Source organism: Vigna angularis, chromosome 1 (assembly GCF_016808095.1).
Source record: "Vigna angularis cultivar LongXiaoDou No.4 chromosome 1, ASM1680809v1, whole genome shotgun sequence".
Taxonomy (NCBI): domain Eukaryota; kingdom Viridiplantae; phylum Streptophyta; class Magnoliopsida; order Fabales; family Fabaceae; genus Vigna; species Vigna angularis.
The window spans coordinates 4,501,798-4,521,662 of NC_068970.1; the positions used below are offsets into that span (position 1 = coordinate 4,501,798).

General features: G+C 32.2%; 1 protein-coding gene across 1 annotated transcript; it reads right to left on the reverse strand.

Moving 5' to 3' along the window:
• Positions 1–1,786: 1,786 nt before the first annotated feature.
• On the reverse strand, positions 1,787–8,282 carry LOC108338276 (3-oxoacyl-[acyl-carrier-protein] synthase II, chloroplastic). The gene is made up of 14 exons (XM_017575057.2): positions 7,724–8,282; positions 6,234–6,439; positions 5,955–6,158; positions 5,725–5,835; positions 5,511–5,606; positions 5,331–5,376; positions 5,166–5,245; positions 4,415–4,483; positions 4,122–4,206; positions 3,024–3,178; positions 2,639–2,719; positions 2,499–2,558; positions 2,249–2,405; positions 1,787–2,158 (listed from the first exon to the last, which is right to left on the reverse strand). Exons 1-13 carry the CDS (start codon positions 7,890–7,892, stop codon positions 2,289–2,291), a joined length of 1,479 nt encoding a protein of 492 aa, XP_017430546.1. The 5' UTR covers positions 7,893–8,282; the 3' UTR covers positions 1,787–2,158; positions 2,249–2,288.
• Between the last annotated feature and the right edge of the window lie 11,583 nt (positions 8,283–19,865).

Consider the following 19,865-nt stretch of genomic DNA (forward strand, 5'->3'; position numbering starts at 1 on the left):
GACAAAAAAAAATGTTATATTTTTTGCGACAAGTCAGGTTACCATTGCTCGATATTAACATTCCAAATTAAGTTAAAATTTATGATCCATCCTACTTTCCTTTCAGCATCCATGCATCTCTTCTACCTACATTTTGCCATCGATAACATTCTGTTTATGCTTTTCGTTGTTGTTACAAAAGTGTCGAAGTAATTTACAATTTACCCTATCCGTGTAATTTAAAATTTACCTTTTGAGGTGGTTTGATATATTTAGTGTTCTTTATAGTTTAGTATTATATTTTTTATGGATTGATCGTCGAGCCAGTGGTACAGCAAACAAGATTAATGTCTAGAGAAATTTTTGAAAAACTGATTTCATACAATTTTATTCCCTCCACTTTTTTGTTTTAAACGAATGAAGTATTTTTGTTTTTGAAGACAAATATTAGTAAATTATCTTTTGGCTAAAATCAATAATACTTATAATAGATTTAATATAAGAAATCCTTTTAAAATTTTGAAAGCCAAGTTCAGTTGAATTTAATAAAATTTAAATGATTTTGTAAGGTTTAAAATTACAACTTAATGAAAAGGAACTAATTATTATTTTCGTAAAGTTTAATATTTTAGTAATTTACAGAAAATAATGGAAAATGAAAATTTAAAAATTTAAGAAAAAGGTATTTGATAAAAAGATTAAATAGTGTCAGTTGCAAAATTAAATTAAATTTCGTCAAAATAATCAATAAAGTTTTACAACAACACTATTAATCTTTTTGGTTCCAATACGTCATTGCTGTATCTGGTAGTACTAAACGTGCTTCTCATTCTATTGATGTTGTGGAGTTAAAAAAAAGGGGAAACGAATCGTTAGAGAATTTGTCTGTAATTAAGTACAATTATTCCTAAACTCTGCTCATTACAGAAATTACTCATCTATTTATTATTTCTAAAGATGCTGTATATATGGTTTTTACATTAAAAATAATTCTAAGGTATGCATAAACTATTCGTGTATTTTAAATTAGAATATAAAGTTGATGATGAAATTATTGTTGTTTATAGATACTTTCAATATTGTTGATGATCAAATTTCTTTCAATAAACTATTCTAATGGGAGCATTTCATACGAGTAAGATTCTGGAGATATTTCTGCAAACCCTTTTTTTTTTCTCTCAATCAGTGCATTTGAGTTTTTGCATCATCTTATTAATACTCGATTTGCTAGTTTGTGATTTTGTTTATTGGCTGTTGTTTTCCTCTGTTTTGTTTGGTGGTGGTTGTTTTTGTTGTAGAAATAGTTTCTTCAATCTAACCTAATCTAATAAATCCCCAAGTGATGCTCTCTGCACTCCGTTCAACGGCTTTGGGACAGTACGTTGACTTTTCCTTCTTCACGTCAACTCAATGTTGTGAATTGTATGAAACAGGTGTTTGTTTCCAGTTTCTACAAAATATATACAATAGTATCTTTAATATTTTCGTTCGAATTATATAACTCAATTATTGAAATTATAAAAATTAAATAACAGACGAATGATAAAATCAAACAACGAAAGACTGTAAAAAGAAAGACGATAAAGAGTGCGTGACGAACTTTCTGAAAGTTTTGTAACGTCTAAAATAATTTATATAATTTTTTTTGTGGAACTTTATAACCATTAAATCTTTTAATCTTTGATATTTTTCTTTCAAAATCTAAAAATATATTTGAATAAAATATTAACTTGAGCAATATTAAAAAAAAAAGAATCAATAAAACAATTATTTTTACGTGAAGCATAGAAAAAATGGTTAAAAAGTGTAGTAAAAAATGAGTGAAATTGGTTATTGGCGAATGCCCAGGCAGTGAAATTGGGTCTATTTGTTTGTACATGGGAATGAAAGAAAAGAAAGTGTATCCCATAAAAATGGTTGTTAAACGGTTACATCAAAAGTGGGTCAACTCCTACTGTAGCCATGCATGGTAAAGATAGGATTTTATAGGAGTGGATAGATAGTGACTCACTCACTCTCTCTAAAACCAGGAGCTTCAGATAGATAATATCTATCAACTCTCTCTCATTCTTTTCCCAACAAACATTTTTTCTCTCCAACCAAGTAATCCACACCGCATATTTTCTCACCCAACCAAACGCTCCAGTTAGTATGCAATAACTCTCTCGGTACTCACCAACTGCAACCACACAAAAAACAAACTTAACTGTCGACCATAGTCATAGCACCAAAAAACATAACCTCTTTTTAACTCAGATATAAACCTTACCTTATGATAAATGACAAAGTACTTCCCTATAAATTCTGTTTCACTTGAAGGGTGCAAATATGATTGAAGAATTGTGACCCCCAAAACCAAATGAGTTTGATAAGGCTGCCTTGATATCCAGTCTCTCTTTCTTTGACCCAACAAGCACTTTGGCATCCTTTTTTCATTTCACCAAATCAGATAATTGTATTATAAACAATGTGACAACACAATTTTAAGCAAAAAGCTTGTTGCAATAGGTAACACATACCACTCCTGTATCTGGGTTTTCTAGGTTGATATTGGGATGAACCCACCCTGTCCTAATTGCCTGCATTGAGGAAAAATAAAGCTTTTAATATACTTAGTGTTGAAAACTGAGCTACTACACTAGTGATTACTAGTTTTAACCTGTACTGTGGCTACAGCTTCCACACCGCCAGCTGCCCCTAGTAGATGACCAATCATGGATTTTGTAGAATTCACTTTTAACTGTATTATGATAAATAACAGCATTAATAAAGAATGGAAATCATTACTACCTTTCAATTGGCTAGAATGAGAACGATAGCAATAATATCATGTAAAGTGAAATGTTTAATTACTAATTTGGTCCGTATATTTGCTCAATCTTTACATTTTCATTCCTTCACTTGAAACTTACATGATGTAGTCCCTACCCAATTCATTTTAGTCCCTATAGTACAAAATCATCGGGACTAAAACAGATTAAAGTTTTAAGTTTAGATTAAAAAGTTATAAGAACTACATGAGTAATTACCAAAACGCAACTTACCTCGGGGTTTTGACCAAAACAATGTATTAGAGCTTGGTACTCTTTAAGATCTCCAGCTGGTGTGGACGTGGCATGTGCATTTATGTAATTCACATCCTCTTTTGATACTCCAGACTGAGCTAATGCCTTTTCAATGCAAAGTATAACACCGGCCCCTGTTTAAGATCGAACAAATAAAACATAAGTGCAATCATAAGTCTCCAATAATCTGCAGGGACACAACTAGGATCATTTATTCTAAGAAAAAATCATAATTATTTAGAAGGTATATCAACATGACCCTAAAAAGCTAAACCTAACTCCGGAACCATAAAGAAAATGAGGCAGGATACATGTAATCTTTCACAATTCTGGAATTGTCATGATAAAAGTGAGTAATTACATTCCAAAGTTTGGAGATGATACGAAGACAGATTAATGACCGTTTCAATAGTGCTGAGAATTTGTAACAATAGAAATGAATAGCATAGTTTATAAAAGATAAATCTTAATACAGAAAATCATACATACACTTATTTTCTTCAAAACATGAGTTACAAGAATTTAGATACAGTGGTCACTGCGGACTGCGATTAGACACCAAATGACAAATGATAGTTACTTTCGATCAACTATCTACAAACTTCAGTAATGCAGCTCACAGACTAAAAATACAAGCAGCAGAAACGAAGGTAAACTGCATCTATGGGCACCAAACCATATTCATTTCCACTTTCACTTCCACTCCCTCCTTTTTTTAGTGCAACGCATGAAAAAACAGAACAGCACCATATTCACATTTAAAGCATTAATTTTAAATAATTCAAACTGAAATGCTTCAGAATTAGCAGTTTGGCCATCCATACGAGTGAAAGTGCCAAAACATAGAATGAATTCATAAAAGCTAGCCTAAGGATATATGCATATACAGAGCTTCAAGCTTTTATACTATTATTATCATAAAATAACTCGCATCAGTTAAGCAAGAGTATTTCAACTAAGAGGGAAACATCTACAAAAATTTAAGTTGTGTGTGAACTCTTTATGAAAACACGTGTGAGCAAGTTTTATCATAAAGATTACATGAATACAGAGATCTTTAAGCATTTAACGTTTTACCATCAGGACGAGGCTCAGTCACATGATATGCATCACAGGTGAAACTTCCACCAAGGAATTCAGCATATATGTTTGCACCTCTTTTCTGCAATGTAAAAAAAAAAAAAAATTATACGCAAAAAGGTGATAGATGCGTTTAATTTCTATTAATATGCACGTCAAATAAAGATTGATAGAGAATTAGTAGTAGGATTGGTACTGACAAGTTTAAAGAACATTCCTAACAAAAGGTAAATCCTAATACAAAGAATAGCTTGTTTTGTAGTCAAACTATTATCACCAATTAGTACTACCTTAGCATGCTCCAGTTCTTCTAAGAGCAAAACTCCCGCCCCTTCTCCCATGACAAATCCATCACGGTTCTGTGAAATCATAACCACATGCGGATGGTCAGTAACAAAAGTGCGCAACAAGAAAAGCATAAGCACTCATACACAAACTCCAAGAACACATTTTTATTAAAAAGAAAAGGATATTCAACCAATTCTCTATATATCATAATTGGAAAAAAGTAGTCTGGTAAAAACTATACAGGCAATGAATCCTCATTGGTTATAAAGGCTGTCTGATCTCATCATTTTTGCATGTTTGAAAGAGTTGATTCCCTTAAATAAACCGTGTGCTGAACTAGGAAGCATAAATGAGACAATTAATAAAAATCAGACACAACACAGCTATAAAATCAACATAAATTAGAAATATTAAATTACAAAAGATGGCTGTTGTTTTCAAATTAAAAAATCATTATAGACAATAGTATAATGTTAAACTCCATCAAATTATTATGATATTTCAATTGCATTGTAATAAAAGTTTAAAAATAAAAGAAAAAAAACAAAACTAAAAAACAAAATTAAAGTGTCCATGCTGTTTCTGACAAAGCTTCAGCACAGCTCAGCTATTGTTTAGAAGTTTTAGTACTTCTTAGCAGCCAAACACAATGCAATCAATTTCATTTTATTTTATTTTGCAATCCAAGGTTCCATTGATGAACTCATGAACCGTTGCAATGTTACAACAGTTTTAGTAAAGTTAGAGTATTACAATGTCCCAAGGGCGTGAAGCTTTGGTAGGATCGGTATTCCTCTGTGAGAGTGCCCTGCAGGCCACAAAGCCTCCCAAACCTGCACCAATATTGCTGGATTAATATTGCATTCATGGCAAGACAATTTCACACAAGCCATGAAAGAAAGTGTAACAAAATAGTACCAATTGGTATAATAGCAGCATCTGAGCCACCACAGAGCATCACATCCTGCAGACAAATTTCATGTTTACTAAATTTGTTAACACCTTTTGACATAATGAGAGCATCATTAAACCAACTTTTTTTGTCGAAAAAAAAAAGTAAGGGAAAATATGGGAAATCTCAAATAGCAAAATACTTACAGCTTCACCCCTAATGATATGGTTTGCTGCATTCAATATACAAAAGTTACTTGTAGCACAAGCAGTAGAAATAGAATAATTAGGGCCCATCCATCCCTGCAATCCATAAAAGAAATCATTCCTTGAAAGCTTTGGATAATGTGGACGTAAAAAAGAGCAAGTCTATGACAAAAAAAAAGTCAAGCCAATGCGCCCAAAGATCTTTTAAACAGACCAGATCCATAGCAAGCATGGCAGAACCCATATTTGTTGTTGCAAAAGGTACGCAAAAAGGATTCATCTTCTTATATGAGATTCGTAAAGCTTCAATGGCATCATTGAAAACCTGTTAATGCACAACACCAGCAGGGGTCACAATGTCTTAAAGATGCTATGATGCTTCTACATAAAAATCATACTATCGAATTTACAAAAGTAAATTATTATCCAGTATTGAATCTCAACCTTCATGCCACCCATTGCCGAGCCAATCAGAACTCCACACTTTTCTTTATTTAACTGATCCATTAAGTCTTCAGTAATTCCAGCATCAACCAAGGCTTTTTTACCAGCTGTCAGCATATAGAGCATGAATTTATCCATTCTCTTTGAAAGCTTTGGTGCTACCCAGCCATCAGTTGAGAAAGATTTGATTTCACCAGCAATCCTCTGCAAACAGATTTTATTTGAGAACAAGATCTACAGGAAGCAACAGCAATACAATTTGAGTAAAATGCAACCTACTGTGGGATATTCTGCACAATCAAATGTTTCAATCTCGCTTATGCCACTAACACCATCGAGCAAATTATTGTAGAAGATATCTGGATCATGCCCAAGTGGTGTAACCACTCCCAATCCTGTCACAACTACTCGCCTTTGCTTCGTATGAGGTTTTTTTATTGTTGTGACCTCTTGGGCAGGTTGCAAAGCTACAGCCATTGTTTTACCTTGAAATTCACAATTGCAATGGCATAGGTCACCGCTCAACAATTATAAGATGACATATGAATCATGAGACATAAACTAATGTTCAAAATTTGGATCCCTTCTATCTACATCACCATAACTTTGGAGTTCAAAATCACCAGTAAATGCCTACCATTCAAGAAAGTAGATGTCTACCACTTGAAAATATGTATCTTCTAATTGTCAAGAAACCTTAAACCCTAAAGGTGCATATGAATGTTTGGCAGGAAATACAACTACCAGCAAAGAATAAATACTCGTTAGGTTTTAAGGGAACTGTGATATAAAAATGTTATTAAAAATCATCACATAGAAGCAGGCCTAAATTTCCATCCGCTGTTTAGAACTTTTAAATAAGAATAACAATAAAAGAGATCCTGAACCAGCCCATCCCTATATGAATCAGCATAGACATAAACATGTCCAAACTCGAGAGGGTTAAAAATACAAAAGAACAAGTAACCAAACCATTTGCCATGCAGTTTGTCCCAAAAATTCATTTATTTTCCATTCATACCATAATAAGAAAGACTCGATCTTTGTCCCCTTGTATTTTAACATACCAAAACCAATATTATAAAGGCATTAGTTAAAAACACGTCATAATGTTTCACTCAGAAGCATGAAAAGAGCCCAAAGAAAAACATAGCCAAAGAGGTGCCCATACATGGGGCGATACTTTCAACTTTCGGCACATGAACACTTCACCGCAACTGGCATTTCAGGAAAAAGAAAAAAGAAAAAAGAAAACGAAAAACCCATAACTGCCTAGTCATATTTAAAGTAATACTTTGTCATACAAACAAACACACACGATGAACAATCTCCACGAAATTGCAATGACAATAAAAACCATAATTGCGAGATTGATTAATTAATCAATAAGTAAAGAAAAATGGGGAATGGTTTTCACGCGTGCCCGTACGAAAAATACTAGAGGCAAATTAGTGAAGTGACGCGCGAGTATCCAGTGCTAACCTAACAAAATAATTTCCCTCAACCAACGAAGCAACAAAAGCAGGTACCAAACACCCTTCGAAAATTAAACCGAATCAAATAAGCCAACAGCCCCACTTAATTAAAAAACAAAAACAAAGATCCAAAACGAAAACACAAACTCAAACAAACAATAAAAAAAAATTATCAACACAGGGTTGAGTTGAAGAAAGCAGAGTCAGATTCAACGTTAAAGATTGAGGAAAGAATCAAGAATCTGAGAAATCGCGATAAAATCCAAAGGCAAGATTTGAATAAAAATGAAATACCAGAATGAGCGGATCCAGAAAGAGAGGAAACGTTGAATTGGGAAGTGCGGGACTTCTTGGAGGAGCGGAACATTGCGTTAGGGGTTCTGCTGCGGTCGGCGTCGCACGTGACTGACATGCAAGCCGCGACGAGCCACGTGCAGAGGGAGGAGGTGGTGGTCGAAGCCATCAACGAAATCCAACGGTTACGTGTGGTCGCGAAAGAACGAACGAACAAACGAACAAGTGAGGCTAATCAACAACAATAACAACAATAGCAGCAAGTGGAAACGACGAAACACGCATACACATCAAACTCAAGTGACGCGTCGTTTTGATTTCAAAGGGATTTATTACTGTTTATATTATTGTTATTATTGAGATTGAGATTGAGACTGAGACTGAGACTGAGACTGAGGAGAAGCTCCAGTGTTCACAAAATGCATTTCCGTCTCTCTCTCTCTCTTCAACGGGATACTGAGTTTCTGCAATCTCAGTTCTTTCTGCTCGAATGCGCCCTCTCCCTCCTCTAATACTCCTTCTCTCTCTAATGTCACTCACAAATCAAAATATTAATAATCACTTTTTTTAAGTGCTTCTATTTTACTTTATTCCTCTCACTATTTTTCCTTCTCTATATTCAAATAACCTTCTTAAATTTTAGAGCTTCCGTCCATAATATACTTTCATAAACCCTAATAATAACATTCTTTTTCTTTTTCTTTTCTTTTTTTAATTTCAATTTTTCGAATAGGGAATTATTAAATGAGAAGGGAATCTTACCAAAATTGATAGTTTTCAATCTATTTTAAGTAATAGAAAAATAATGTTATTATTATATTTGGTGAATTTAAAATAAAATTGCGTAATATTTTACTTCTTTGTGATTGGTGCTGGTTAAGCTGTGATTGGATTCGTATTTGCTCTGGAATATGCTGGAGAGAGGAATGAAGTGGCGTTATTTAGGTTGTTTCGCCAAACGAAAACGAAATCTGCTTTTTTATTTAAAGGTTTTATTTTTAAAATTATCTTCAATAATTTTTATTTTAAATAATTAATATTAGTTTAATTAATGATATAATTAATATTATTATGTGTGGAGCATGGTGGAGTGGAATAGATGACCTAAAAACTGTATGGACAGAGAGAAGGGTTTGAGGCTTAGGCACGTCCTTACCGTCCCTAGTGAGGGGTTTCCGTAGAATCTTACATCGTTTTAGAAATAAAATATAAACAAAATAAACTCAATTTTCTAAATTCCATTAATTTTATCATTATTTTTCTTCAACTATTTCCTACTTCCGCATGTCTCATTCTTTGCTAATGCACTTCTGTCACCGCCCAATAATTCTTTGACTATATATTACACTCACATTTAAATCAATCAAACTTTTCATTTTCTATCCCCTCTATATTCCTTTAAATATGTGAACCATATTACATCAACACTTTTATACACTATATTCATTTTCTAATTGTTTCAAATATTACTCTATATAATTTAATAAAAATTATTATATAATTTATAAAAAAAACATAAATTTGTGTGTAATCTCAAAAACTCATAAAAAATGTCAATGTAATTATTCTATTTTTTATGCACGTTATAAAAATCTATTAATATGTAATTACTTTATACAAAATACATGCAATTACTTGTATGTATACATCGTACATAATAAAATAATTCTATATTTCCACATACATTAATAAATACCTTTATTTTCACAATATATTGGATGAAAACAACATTTACACCTATGGTTTATTAATTTTAAAGAATAAGGGATTACATAAAATATTTTGTAAAAGATAAATATTAAATAAGTCTCACCAAAAAATATTATTTGATTCGGATAAAAATATATTATTTGACTTCAATAACTAAATGTAGGTAGAATAGTATTGCAAAATTTACTCCAATAATTTATCGCTTTATTGTGACTTTATATCTTAATTTATATGATAAAAAGTATTAAATAATATCAAAATTAACCGTATTTTTGCTTAAACATTCAAACTAATGTTTAAGCACCCAAACTATTGCCAATATAATCAATTCAATACACTAGAACAAATAATGTTTCTAAACACGCACATCATTAGCAAGAGAAACAATTTAACATCTTCGTCATTAAACTTTCACCCACGTCTTAATTAGAAATCATGTCACTCACACGTGATGTTTATTTTTTATTAAATATAATTGATCGTAGAATGCTATGCTATGATAACCTTAATTCATCAATGATAAAAAAATATGTTAACTTTATTATTATTTTAAATTATGCAGATTGAAATATCATATAACAAAAAGCTAACATTAGACTTGTGATGAATTATCGCGATTACATTAAGAGACTAAAAATGTTATAATAAATTTTTGACTCATCAATCTTTACATGCAAATATTTATACATAGACATGCAAACAACTTAATTAAAAATCATCTAAAAAAAATAAAAGGGAACTTATTCTAAATGAATTATAATTAATAACTTGTCTTTTATTTTCTCTTGAAACTAAATCTTAAAATAAAATCCAAAAACATAAAAAAATAAAGAAAATTTAACTTCAAAGAAATAATAATTTGTGTAAAATAAATTTAAATAGCTAAATTTTCCGATTCATTAACTTTTTAACTTAACTACTAAAATATTTTTATTTTATCATATTTAAATAAGTGATAATACCAAATTGTTGTCTCCTTCATTGGAGTTCCTTACGTCGTATTTAAATAACTTAAAGAAATGGGCATGCATTTGCCATGTAAAACTCACAAACAAGTATAATTCTTTTACTTATAATATACTTTACTTCCAAAAATATGCAAGAAGGAAATTAATTGCTTTCTAGTTATACATTAATACTTTACACCTAAATGTCGCATCACATAGTTCCCATATTCGACTTTCCACGTTCCTTGTTATATGTCCTAAACTCAACTTCTATGGTTTTTTCTGATTGTATAACACAATTACATTTCTACATATTACATTTTGTCATCACAACTGTAACATCCCAATAAATAGTAATTACCATTAATTAGAACTAATCACATTTACAGAGTTAAACAGTGCAGTCTTAACTAAAATTAGCTATTAAAAGCCGAATGCTAAACGGATACCAGGTTCGGAATATATATACAACATACTAAGCTCTGAACGAACGGCTTTTCAAAACTAAATAACCGAACGTCCCAAAATACAATCCTGAAACCCTAACAGCTACTACTGGACGAGCGCTCTAGGGCTCGGCTTTAACCTCAGCTTCAACAAGGTTGGCGTCTTCCAAATTTTCTTCTTCCAGCATTTCTTCTAGTGGCGCCTCTCCATCTGCTCACATCCACAACGGATGATCATTGCATTGACAAGACGGACGTACATAACCAGTAGACAACACAAGGAATTGCAAGGGTAAGCTTAGGTAATTTAATTCATACAGGTCACATACAATTTATCATAAGAAATTAGCACACAAGACATACATCAATGAATCAGAATAGAATAAATTATCCAACTCTCATAAATGACGATCGTCCGGACTGTATGAATCTATGTAACCGCAGGCGTTCGTTCACTCGGTTGGTGTAGTAACTGGAACACTCATCAGCTGCCAACCGAGGTTAACCCTATCAGCCTCAAAGTACTCAATAGGGCTAGGGCCTCCTGCCATTCCCACACATGACCTACTCCCCTCTAAGTGAGGACGAGCACTCACGGAATATCAGGATGAACAGCCATCAGCGATTTTACCATGGTCATATTATACAACTCATCACATTCAGATCATATAGACGTTCCTCTTTGGAACGTTCGTTATGAATCCACTTTCAATATTTCACTTAAAATAACGTTCACACACCTTAACCATTTCTATTATTCACATTTTCATTCTGTGTTCCACTTCCATAAATTAACGAACGTTCATCCTTTTCAAAATAAGGACGAACGTTATTTCAGTACAGAGAAATAATCGTTTCTGAACAAAAGAAACGAACCTCAGTCCTCTGACGGACGTTATAAATACTTGACTCAATTAAAAGGAATTGACTCTAGAAGTTCGGAATAATACTTAGAATAATTTAAGTATAAAGATTTTAGATTGAATCCAAAGGATAGATACAATACAACTCCTTTAGATAAATAAACCAAGCGTGATTAAATTTCAAAAGGGAATACCGCCAGTCAATGACTGAACGTCAACTAAGAATTTGGACGAACGCTATTTAAAATCAGGACGAACGCTATTTAAGATCAGGACGAACGCTATTTAAGATCAGGACGAACGCTATTTCTCGCTCGTTAAGATGTACGGAAAGAACGAGCGTTCGGTATAGGACCGAGCGCTACTTATTATTTACACCTTTTGGACGAGCGTTCGGTCTAAGACCGAGCGCCACTTAGGACGAACGCTCGATACAAGACCGAGAATCCATTTGGACGAACGCTCAGTTAATGACTGAACACTATTAAGGCGAACGCTCGACATAAGACCGAGCGCTACTTAAGACGAACGCTCAATTAGCATTTCAAATAGGGACGCTCGTTATAAGACAGAATCCTTTCCAAATGAAAGAATTTCATTCTAAATCAATTTTAGAGAAACCGAACGGTATATGACCGTACAAGGACGAGCGTATTTTATCAAGCAGAGAATATGATATTTTCCAGATTTTTCATTTTACAATAATTTTACAGTTTTCATACGATTCATAACTTAAAATCTCTCTCCACCATAAATCTCATACATTACAAAATTCATATTATCATCCCAAACCATACAAAAACTTAATCATATTCCAAATCATACATTTCATTCTCAGCATACAATTCAAACAATATTCATCACATACATCCAGTGCAACCATGCTCGTTCATGTATAACTAAACATCAAATATTTCATGCATTTCAGACATCCAGTACACTTCATTGCTTTCATACACATCAAACAAGTATTAAATTAAATTACTAAAGCTTCCCTTACCTGGTCTAGCAGTGCACTTCCAGTTTCTAGGGTTTTACTCGTTCTCTCACAGCTTTCTACTCACAGAATCACTCCACAATCTTCACTTAATCTAAGATACCAAAATCATATACAGTTAAGACCTATAACTCATTCAGGCAACCAGAAATTGGTTCGCAGAAACAAAAGGGGAGAACGTTCAGGGACGAGAACTTACCAGTCACCAAAATCCTAATGTGTTCGGTTCAAATGAAAGCTCACGACACCGTGAACGATCCTACGGTTTCTGAAACGAGAACAGAGGTGTTGATGGTGAGTTATCTTAGAGAGAAGATGAAGAAGGTTTAGAGAGATGTTGGAGGAAAGAAGAGCAAGAGTTCCGTGAGGAAGAAGGTGAAATGCAGAATTGATGGAAAGTGTTTTTCAGAGAAATCATTTCTCTCCCACGTCAAACGGCCATGCATTCACGTACCGCCACCTGGTTTCCACTACAGCTTTTAGAAGCTTCTGACGTGACAGATGGCGCAGCGCATGCAGAGGGTGTTTTCCCTTCCCACACAGGACGAACGTCCGTTCTCTGCATGACACTTGTTTTCCACTAACATTTTTAGAACGTTCCCTCAGTGACACATGGCAGGTGCATGCAGAGTGGAAGTGAGTGGGTTTTGACGTGGCAAGGTGTAATAAATGGTGATCAGAGTGTGGATTTAAGTGCTTAATTATTCAGGTTCTCACAACAACAATCGTATAAAAAAAATTATGATATTGAATACTATTCTACTAATAGTATATAATAAATAACAAACAGAAAAAAAATATAGTAAAAAGTGGAAACATAATATAATAAAAATATCATAAAATTACAACATATTTCCATTTATTGAATCATAAACACGTTTATTTTATTTTTTAATATTTAAAACAAACTATTAAAATTAATTTAAATCTGTGACATTCTAAAACTTAAATTACCAATTATACTATATATAATTCAATTAAAGACTTATACGATATTCATAATAACACTACACAATAAAAGAGTATTTTTAATCAAGCTACAATCATTTTAGCTCATTCAAATTTTAACATACAACAACTGGATTACATATAAATTTACATCTTCAAGCGAAATATCAATTCATATTTTTCTAAATATTCACATAAAGTATGTTTTAGTATAAATTAATATTTAATCAAATCCAATATGTGAGTTTATAAACAAACTAAATAATAATGACTATCATTATAATTCATGTATATCTACAAACGTAAAAATAGGGATGACAACGGGTCGGACACGAATAGTGTTATCCAAAATCCGACTCACAACCCGTTCGTTACCCGTACGGGTATCCGTTTAGAAAAAATATTTACGGGTATTTTAAAACCCTCAGATACCCACAAAAAATTAAAAAATATATATTTTATACATTTTTTAAATAAAATTACAAAATAAATATATAATATAATATAAAGTAAATTAAATATAAATTAAAATTTAATTTTAATTAAATTTAACCTAATAAAATATAAATTAATTTTATTTCTAATTAAATTTGTAAGGGCCTCTTTTTCTTAGTGGTGGGGACACCCATTTGCATGATTGGAGGTGAATTATTGGGGGAAGGGAGAAAAGGAGAGGGGGCATTTTACGGGGGAGGCTGGCAAAAAGAGGGCTCTCATTATTGGCATGTGAGAGGGAGAGAAAAGAGAGCAGCAGAGGGAGGGAACCCTTCTCCCGTTTCCAGCCGTCCAAAGGGCACCCATGGGAAGCTGTACCCACTTCAGAGGTGCGGAGAGGGGGATCTGGGTTGGGCTTCTTGTGAGGGTGGAGTTGTTGCAGCAAGATCTAGGAGAAGAAGTGAAGAACTGTTGAGGTTGCAAGGAGATTTTGATCTGCACTGCTGGGAGGAGTTAAATCACTAATTTTACAAAGGAAGTCTTCAAGAGGTAAGGGGAGTTTGATTTATTTCCTTAATTTTTGAGATATGTTGTGGTTGCTGTAAATCTGGGTAAAAAAATTGGGAAGGAGATGAAGGGGGAGGTTTTTCTGGGTTTCTGAACTCTGGTGCGTTTGTGCAGAATTTCTGCAGAACGCGCGTACGTCCAATTTTGTGAATCAAAATTGGACGTTCGTCCCAACAGTGCTCGACCAATTTTCAGCGTTCGGTCTTGTACTCTATGATAGCGAGCGTTAACGTTCGTCCTGCTCTAGTAATATTAGCGTTCGATTTTGATCATGTATAAGTGATAATAGCGTTCGGTGCTGGTGTAATAGTGGTTATAAACGTTCGTCCTCAATTGGTATTCTTGGATAGTAATCTGGAGCGTTCGGCAATCAACGTTCGTTCTTGGTAGTAGCGTTCAGTCTTAATCATGCTTTGGCTTAGGACCTTGTTTGTAATTTAGACGTTCGTCCATAAGTGTTATAGTGAGCGTTCGTCCATAAGTGATATAGTGAGCGTTCGTCCATAAATATTATAGTGAGCGTTCGTCCATAAGTGATATAGTGAGCGTTCGTCCATAAGTGTTATAGTGAGCGTTCGTCCATAAGTGTTGTAGTGAGCGTTCGCCCATAAGTGATATAGTGAGCGTTCGTCCATAAATATTATAGCGAGCGTTCGTCCATAAGTGATATAGTGAGCGTTCGTCCATAAGTGTTATAGTGAGCGTTCGTCCATAAGTGTTATAGTGAGCGTTCGTCCATAAATATTATAGTGAGCGTTCGTCCATAAGTGTTATAGTGAGCGTTCGTCCATAAGTGTTATAGTGAGCGTTCGTCCATAAGTGTTATAGTGAGCGTTCGTCCATAAGTGATATAGTGAGCGTTCGTCCATAAGTGTTATAGTGAGCGTTCGTCCATAAGTGTTATAGTGAGCGTTCGTCCATAGTGTGATATTAAACGTTCGGCCTTGGTAGGGTTGTGAGGGGAGCGTTCTTACTTGGTATTGTTGTGAGTATGAGCGTTCGGCCGTGAATTAGTGTTCTTAGGTTTCAATCGCTGAGCGTTCGTCCAAACAGTGATCGATCCAATATTTTATTCGGTCTTAGCGTTCGGCCTAATAGTGTGTTCGGTGAAATAGCGTTCGTCCTAAGTATCAATTTTAGCGTTCGGCCTGATAGTGTAGGATTTGATTACGTTCGTCCAAACAGTGTTCGCCCTGGTGTTTGTTAATTTAAGTTCGTCCAATGGTGTTCAGTGAATAGTGCTCGTTCAAATGTATTTTACAATTAGTGTTGGATTCTAAGTTGAATGAAATTATGCGTATAATTGTTTGGAATATAGTATGTAATGTGGTGTTCGATGGTTTAGCGTTCGGTCTAAGTACTCGATTATAGCGTTCGACTGATTAGAGTTTGATCAAGTGAGACGTTCGGTAGTAGCGTTCGGCCGAATTGTGGGTACTCGGTTTAGCGTTCGACCTATTGAATCTCATAGTGTCCGTCCAATTAGTATAGTAGTGTTCGGCAGTTGTGTTTTGGTGAATGGTGTTCGACCAAATAGTGGTCTACAAATGGTAATGGGTTCTAAGTTCACTTTGCTGTTGTTTGGGTTGAATTAATTGTGCACAATGTTTGATATATATATATATATATATATATATATATATATATATATATATATATATATATATATATATATATATATATATATACTCTGATGTGATTTATGTGAATGCATGAGATATGATAAAATTACTGTGATGAATGTATTTTATGATGTTGACATGAAATTTTGCATCTGATCATGAAATGACTATTATGGGAAGATTTTGTATTAGTGTAATGTGAGTTGAGGAATATGAGTATGGTATGAATCTCATGGAGAGATTCTGAGATGTTATGTTATTAGTGTGTATGTTGATGTTGAGGGTCCCGTAGTTGGAGGTTATCCTGATACTCTAATAATTCATCCAGTCTCAAGTAGAGAAGGATGAATTATGTGGTGAGAGGAGCAGAAGGTCCTGGTCTATGTGTCGGTTTTGGACATAGTGAGGGGACTAACCTTGTGAGTGGTATGAATTATTTTGGAAGTGTATTTGTAAGAAAAAGTAGAAGTCATCACAAGTGCATAACCTCCCGTGACCGCTCATCAACGTATCATCCGGATGAGTGTCGAGTAGGAACTGTGGTATGATGGTATATGAGGATGTCTGACATAAATTTTATATGATGTTTATATCAAAGCATTTATGCATGTTTTATAATTGCGGTGTTGCATGTTAGCTCACCCTTACTTGTTTGTTTGTGCCGGAAAATTATATTTTTGCGATGATCGTATAACGTATTTGTTATACGGGAGCAGAGGAAAGATTGTCGCATGATCTGGTGTAGATAAAGGAAGATTTGGAAGAACAGATTAGAGGGATTCAATGATATCTTTGCAGTCAACTATGAGCTTAAAACTTATGTATAGATTTAAGTTTGAGGTTACATGGTGTTAATGTAATTGTATTATTACAATATTTAAAATTCTGAATTTTAAAGGGAGAATTTTTGGGATGTTACAAATTTTAATTTTAAAAAAAAATTAATATCCATGGAACGGATAATTTAATATCCCAACTCATTAGAAGTGAGTATTAAAATACCCGTTGGATAATAGGTAGTAACTATCCGTTTCAGATTTTTTGTCATCCCTACTATGTAAAAACTCTCATTTCAATTTCTCATCACTAATAATTTATGTTACTTAAATTAACAATGTAATGAGATATTTGTTATATCATAGATATCAATACTTAATACATAAATTAAACAACAATTCACATATATTATTTTAAATGTGTGGTCACAATTTTATATAAGTTTCATAATCTCTATAAATATTATAGGACAATATAATTAATTTAAATAAACCCAATTCAATAAGATATAAAAGAAAAATTATTTATTTTGAATTTAAAAAAATATACATATTCAATCGGTTTGAGAGACTAGAAAGATTTATTTTTCTAGTTAAATTGTATCTTTTGTATTTTTATAGTATTTTAATTTATACGCAGTATTGTATCATGCAATAAAGTAATATTGTAAATACTGTGTTATAATATTACTTGACACTTTTGCCTACAGTAAACATAAGAAAACATTAAATCAAAATAATATTTGAAACCAAAATTTCTAATTATTTAATAACTTATTTCAAAATTGAAATTTTAATAGAATCAATCTAGTTAATAATATAATTAAATATCTATTAATGAAATTGAAAATCTATTTTATAATGTCCCTTCTCTATGAAATGTTATTAATATCAACAATACACATTATTAATATTGACATTTCTCATAACTTAATTAAAAAACATATTGTGAATTAGAAGAGAATCTATAGAATATCTACACAGTAACTTCAACTGAGTTGTGGAGAGTTGTGGATTGTGAAACAAATTTACTTTTTACATCAATCAAAGTAAAAAAAAAAATATGAAAACTCAATATCTCCAATAAAACTTAATAATTTTATGTGGTAAATTATTCATTCTTGTCCACTAATAGAAGGAAATTTTATTGTTATCCTGCACCCCAACTTTTATGTGCGATATTTTGAATAAGTTGAATCCATCCTTTATATTTGAAGATAAAGAAAATATATCTCAATGTATTTATATAAAAGTTTAGAAAATTGTATTTTTACAGGTGATATTATGTTTAAAATTGTGAAACTTTGATTATTTTAATATTAAAAATTTAAAATAGAAGTAAAAGTTTTATAAATGAGTTTCATTATTTAAAAATATACTATTTTTTATAAATCTCTTTTTAAACCAAGGTTTTTTCGTTTTTTAGGTTTTCTCACTCTATATTTATCTGTTTGAAGATCGAAAATCGCTAGAGTAATTTTTGTGGTGAACTCTTCATTTTTGTCCGATCAATTTTTCTAATAAAGTAAGTTAATTCTTTTTCATGCATGTGAGTTATACTGGTTTGCATGAAGCCTTTGAATTTTTTACAAGGTCTCCACAAATGGTGTATCTTGGTCGTGTTTGTGTTGTTCTAGGTATAGATATAGCATTCTGCTGGTTTAAAGGAGATTTGATACTCTTTAAGTTGTCTTATAGTCAATGGTAATTTCATTGAAGTCTTAATTTGTTGTTTTCTTCTTCCATCTTCGTTTCCCTTCAACTTCGTTTCTCAATCTTAATCATTCAAAGTACTTAACTAAAACATCTGAGTTAGAAAAGATGATAGTGATATAGAGCTCAATGTTTGATAATGTTAGTCTGGTGCAAAATTCAAACATCTTACGTTATACTAAAAGATATATAGATTTGTAGATGTTAATACTGGTTGTTCTTCGTTCTTCGTTCTTCACATGTGTATCATGAGTTTCTAACATGGCCAAACAATTGAAAAATCTCAATGCAACACTCTAAAATAAAAAATCTCCAATTTCTTTATGTGAAATCCCATTTTTTATGAAAGATATATATATATTTTTAGATGTTAATATTGGTTGTCTTATAATGGTGTTATTGGTTCTTCCTCAGTCTTCCTTAATCTATATAACTTAATGATAAAATAGAACAACATGACTAAATTTTTTAAAAATCAATTGATGCAACGTAGAAAACGTTAATTAAGATTAAAGCAAAATTTTCTTAAAATTTTTAATAAATTTTTTATTTAAAAAAACGAAATTTCATGTCATTAACTTATTTAATTAGTCACATCATTTGAAAAAATTATATTAGCATGTTCCGTCAATGTTTTTTAATATCGTTTAATCAATTTAACGATAGAAATTTTATTGCTCTAAATTTTCAAAATTAAGAATCTAAGAAAGAAAAAACCAAAAAACTAATTTAAGATTTGAAAAAAAAAACTCTGAAATGATTAAACTTCATATTAAAGTACCTTATTTAATTCAAACATAAATCTTATATTTTACTTGTCACAACGACGCATAATTAGTCAAGTTTGATAGGTTTCTTATTTTACTTTCTCTAAAAAATTTGTTTAAAATTTTGGAGGATTGAATTGATATTTTTTTGTTTATATGTATTCTTACTATTCGTTTTCCTTTATTACAATTAAAATTAACATTATATTTAAGTGCGTGCAATTTCAATTATAATTTTTATTTTTATGAGCACGAGATCAGGTATAAATATTAATATATGTTTTTTTATCAGACTATAGTTTTATAAAATAATATTAGTTTATTATTTTCTTTATTTCTATTTTGCTTCAT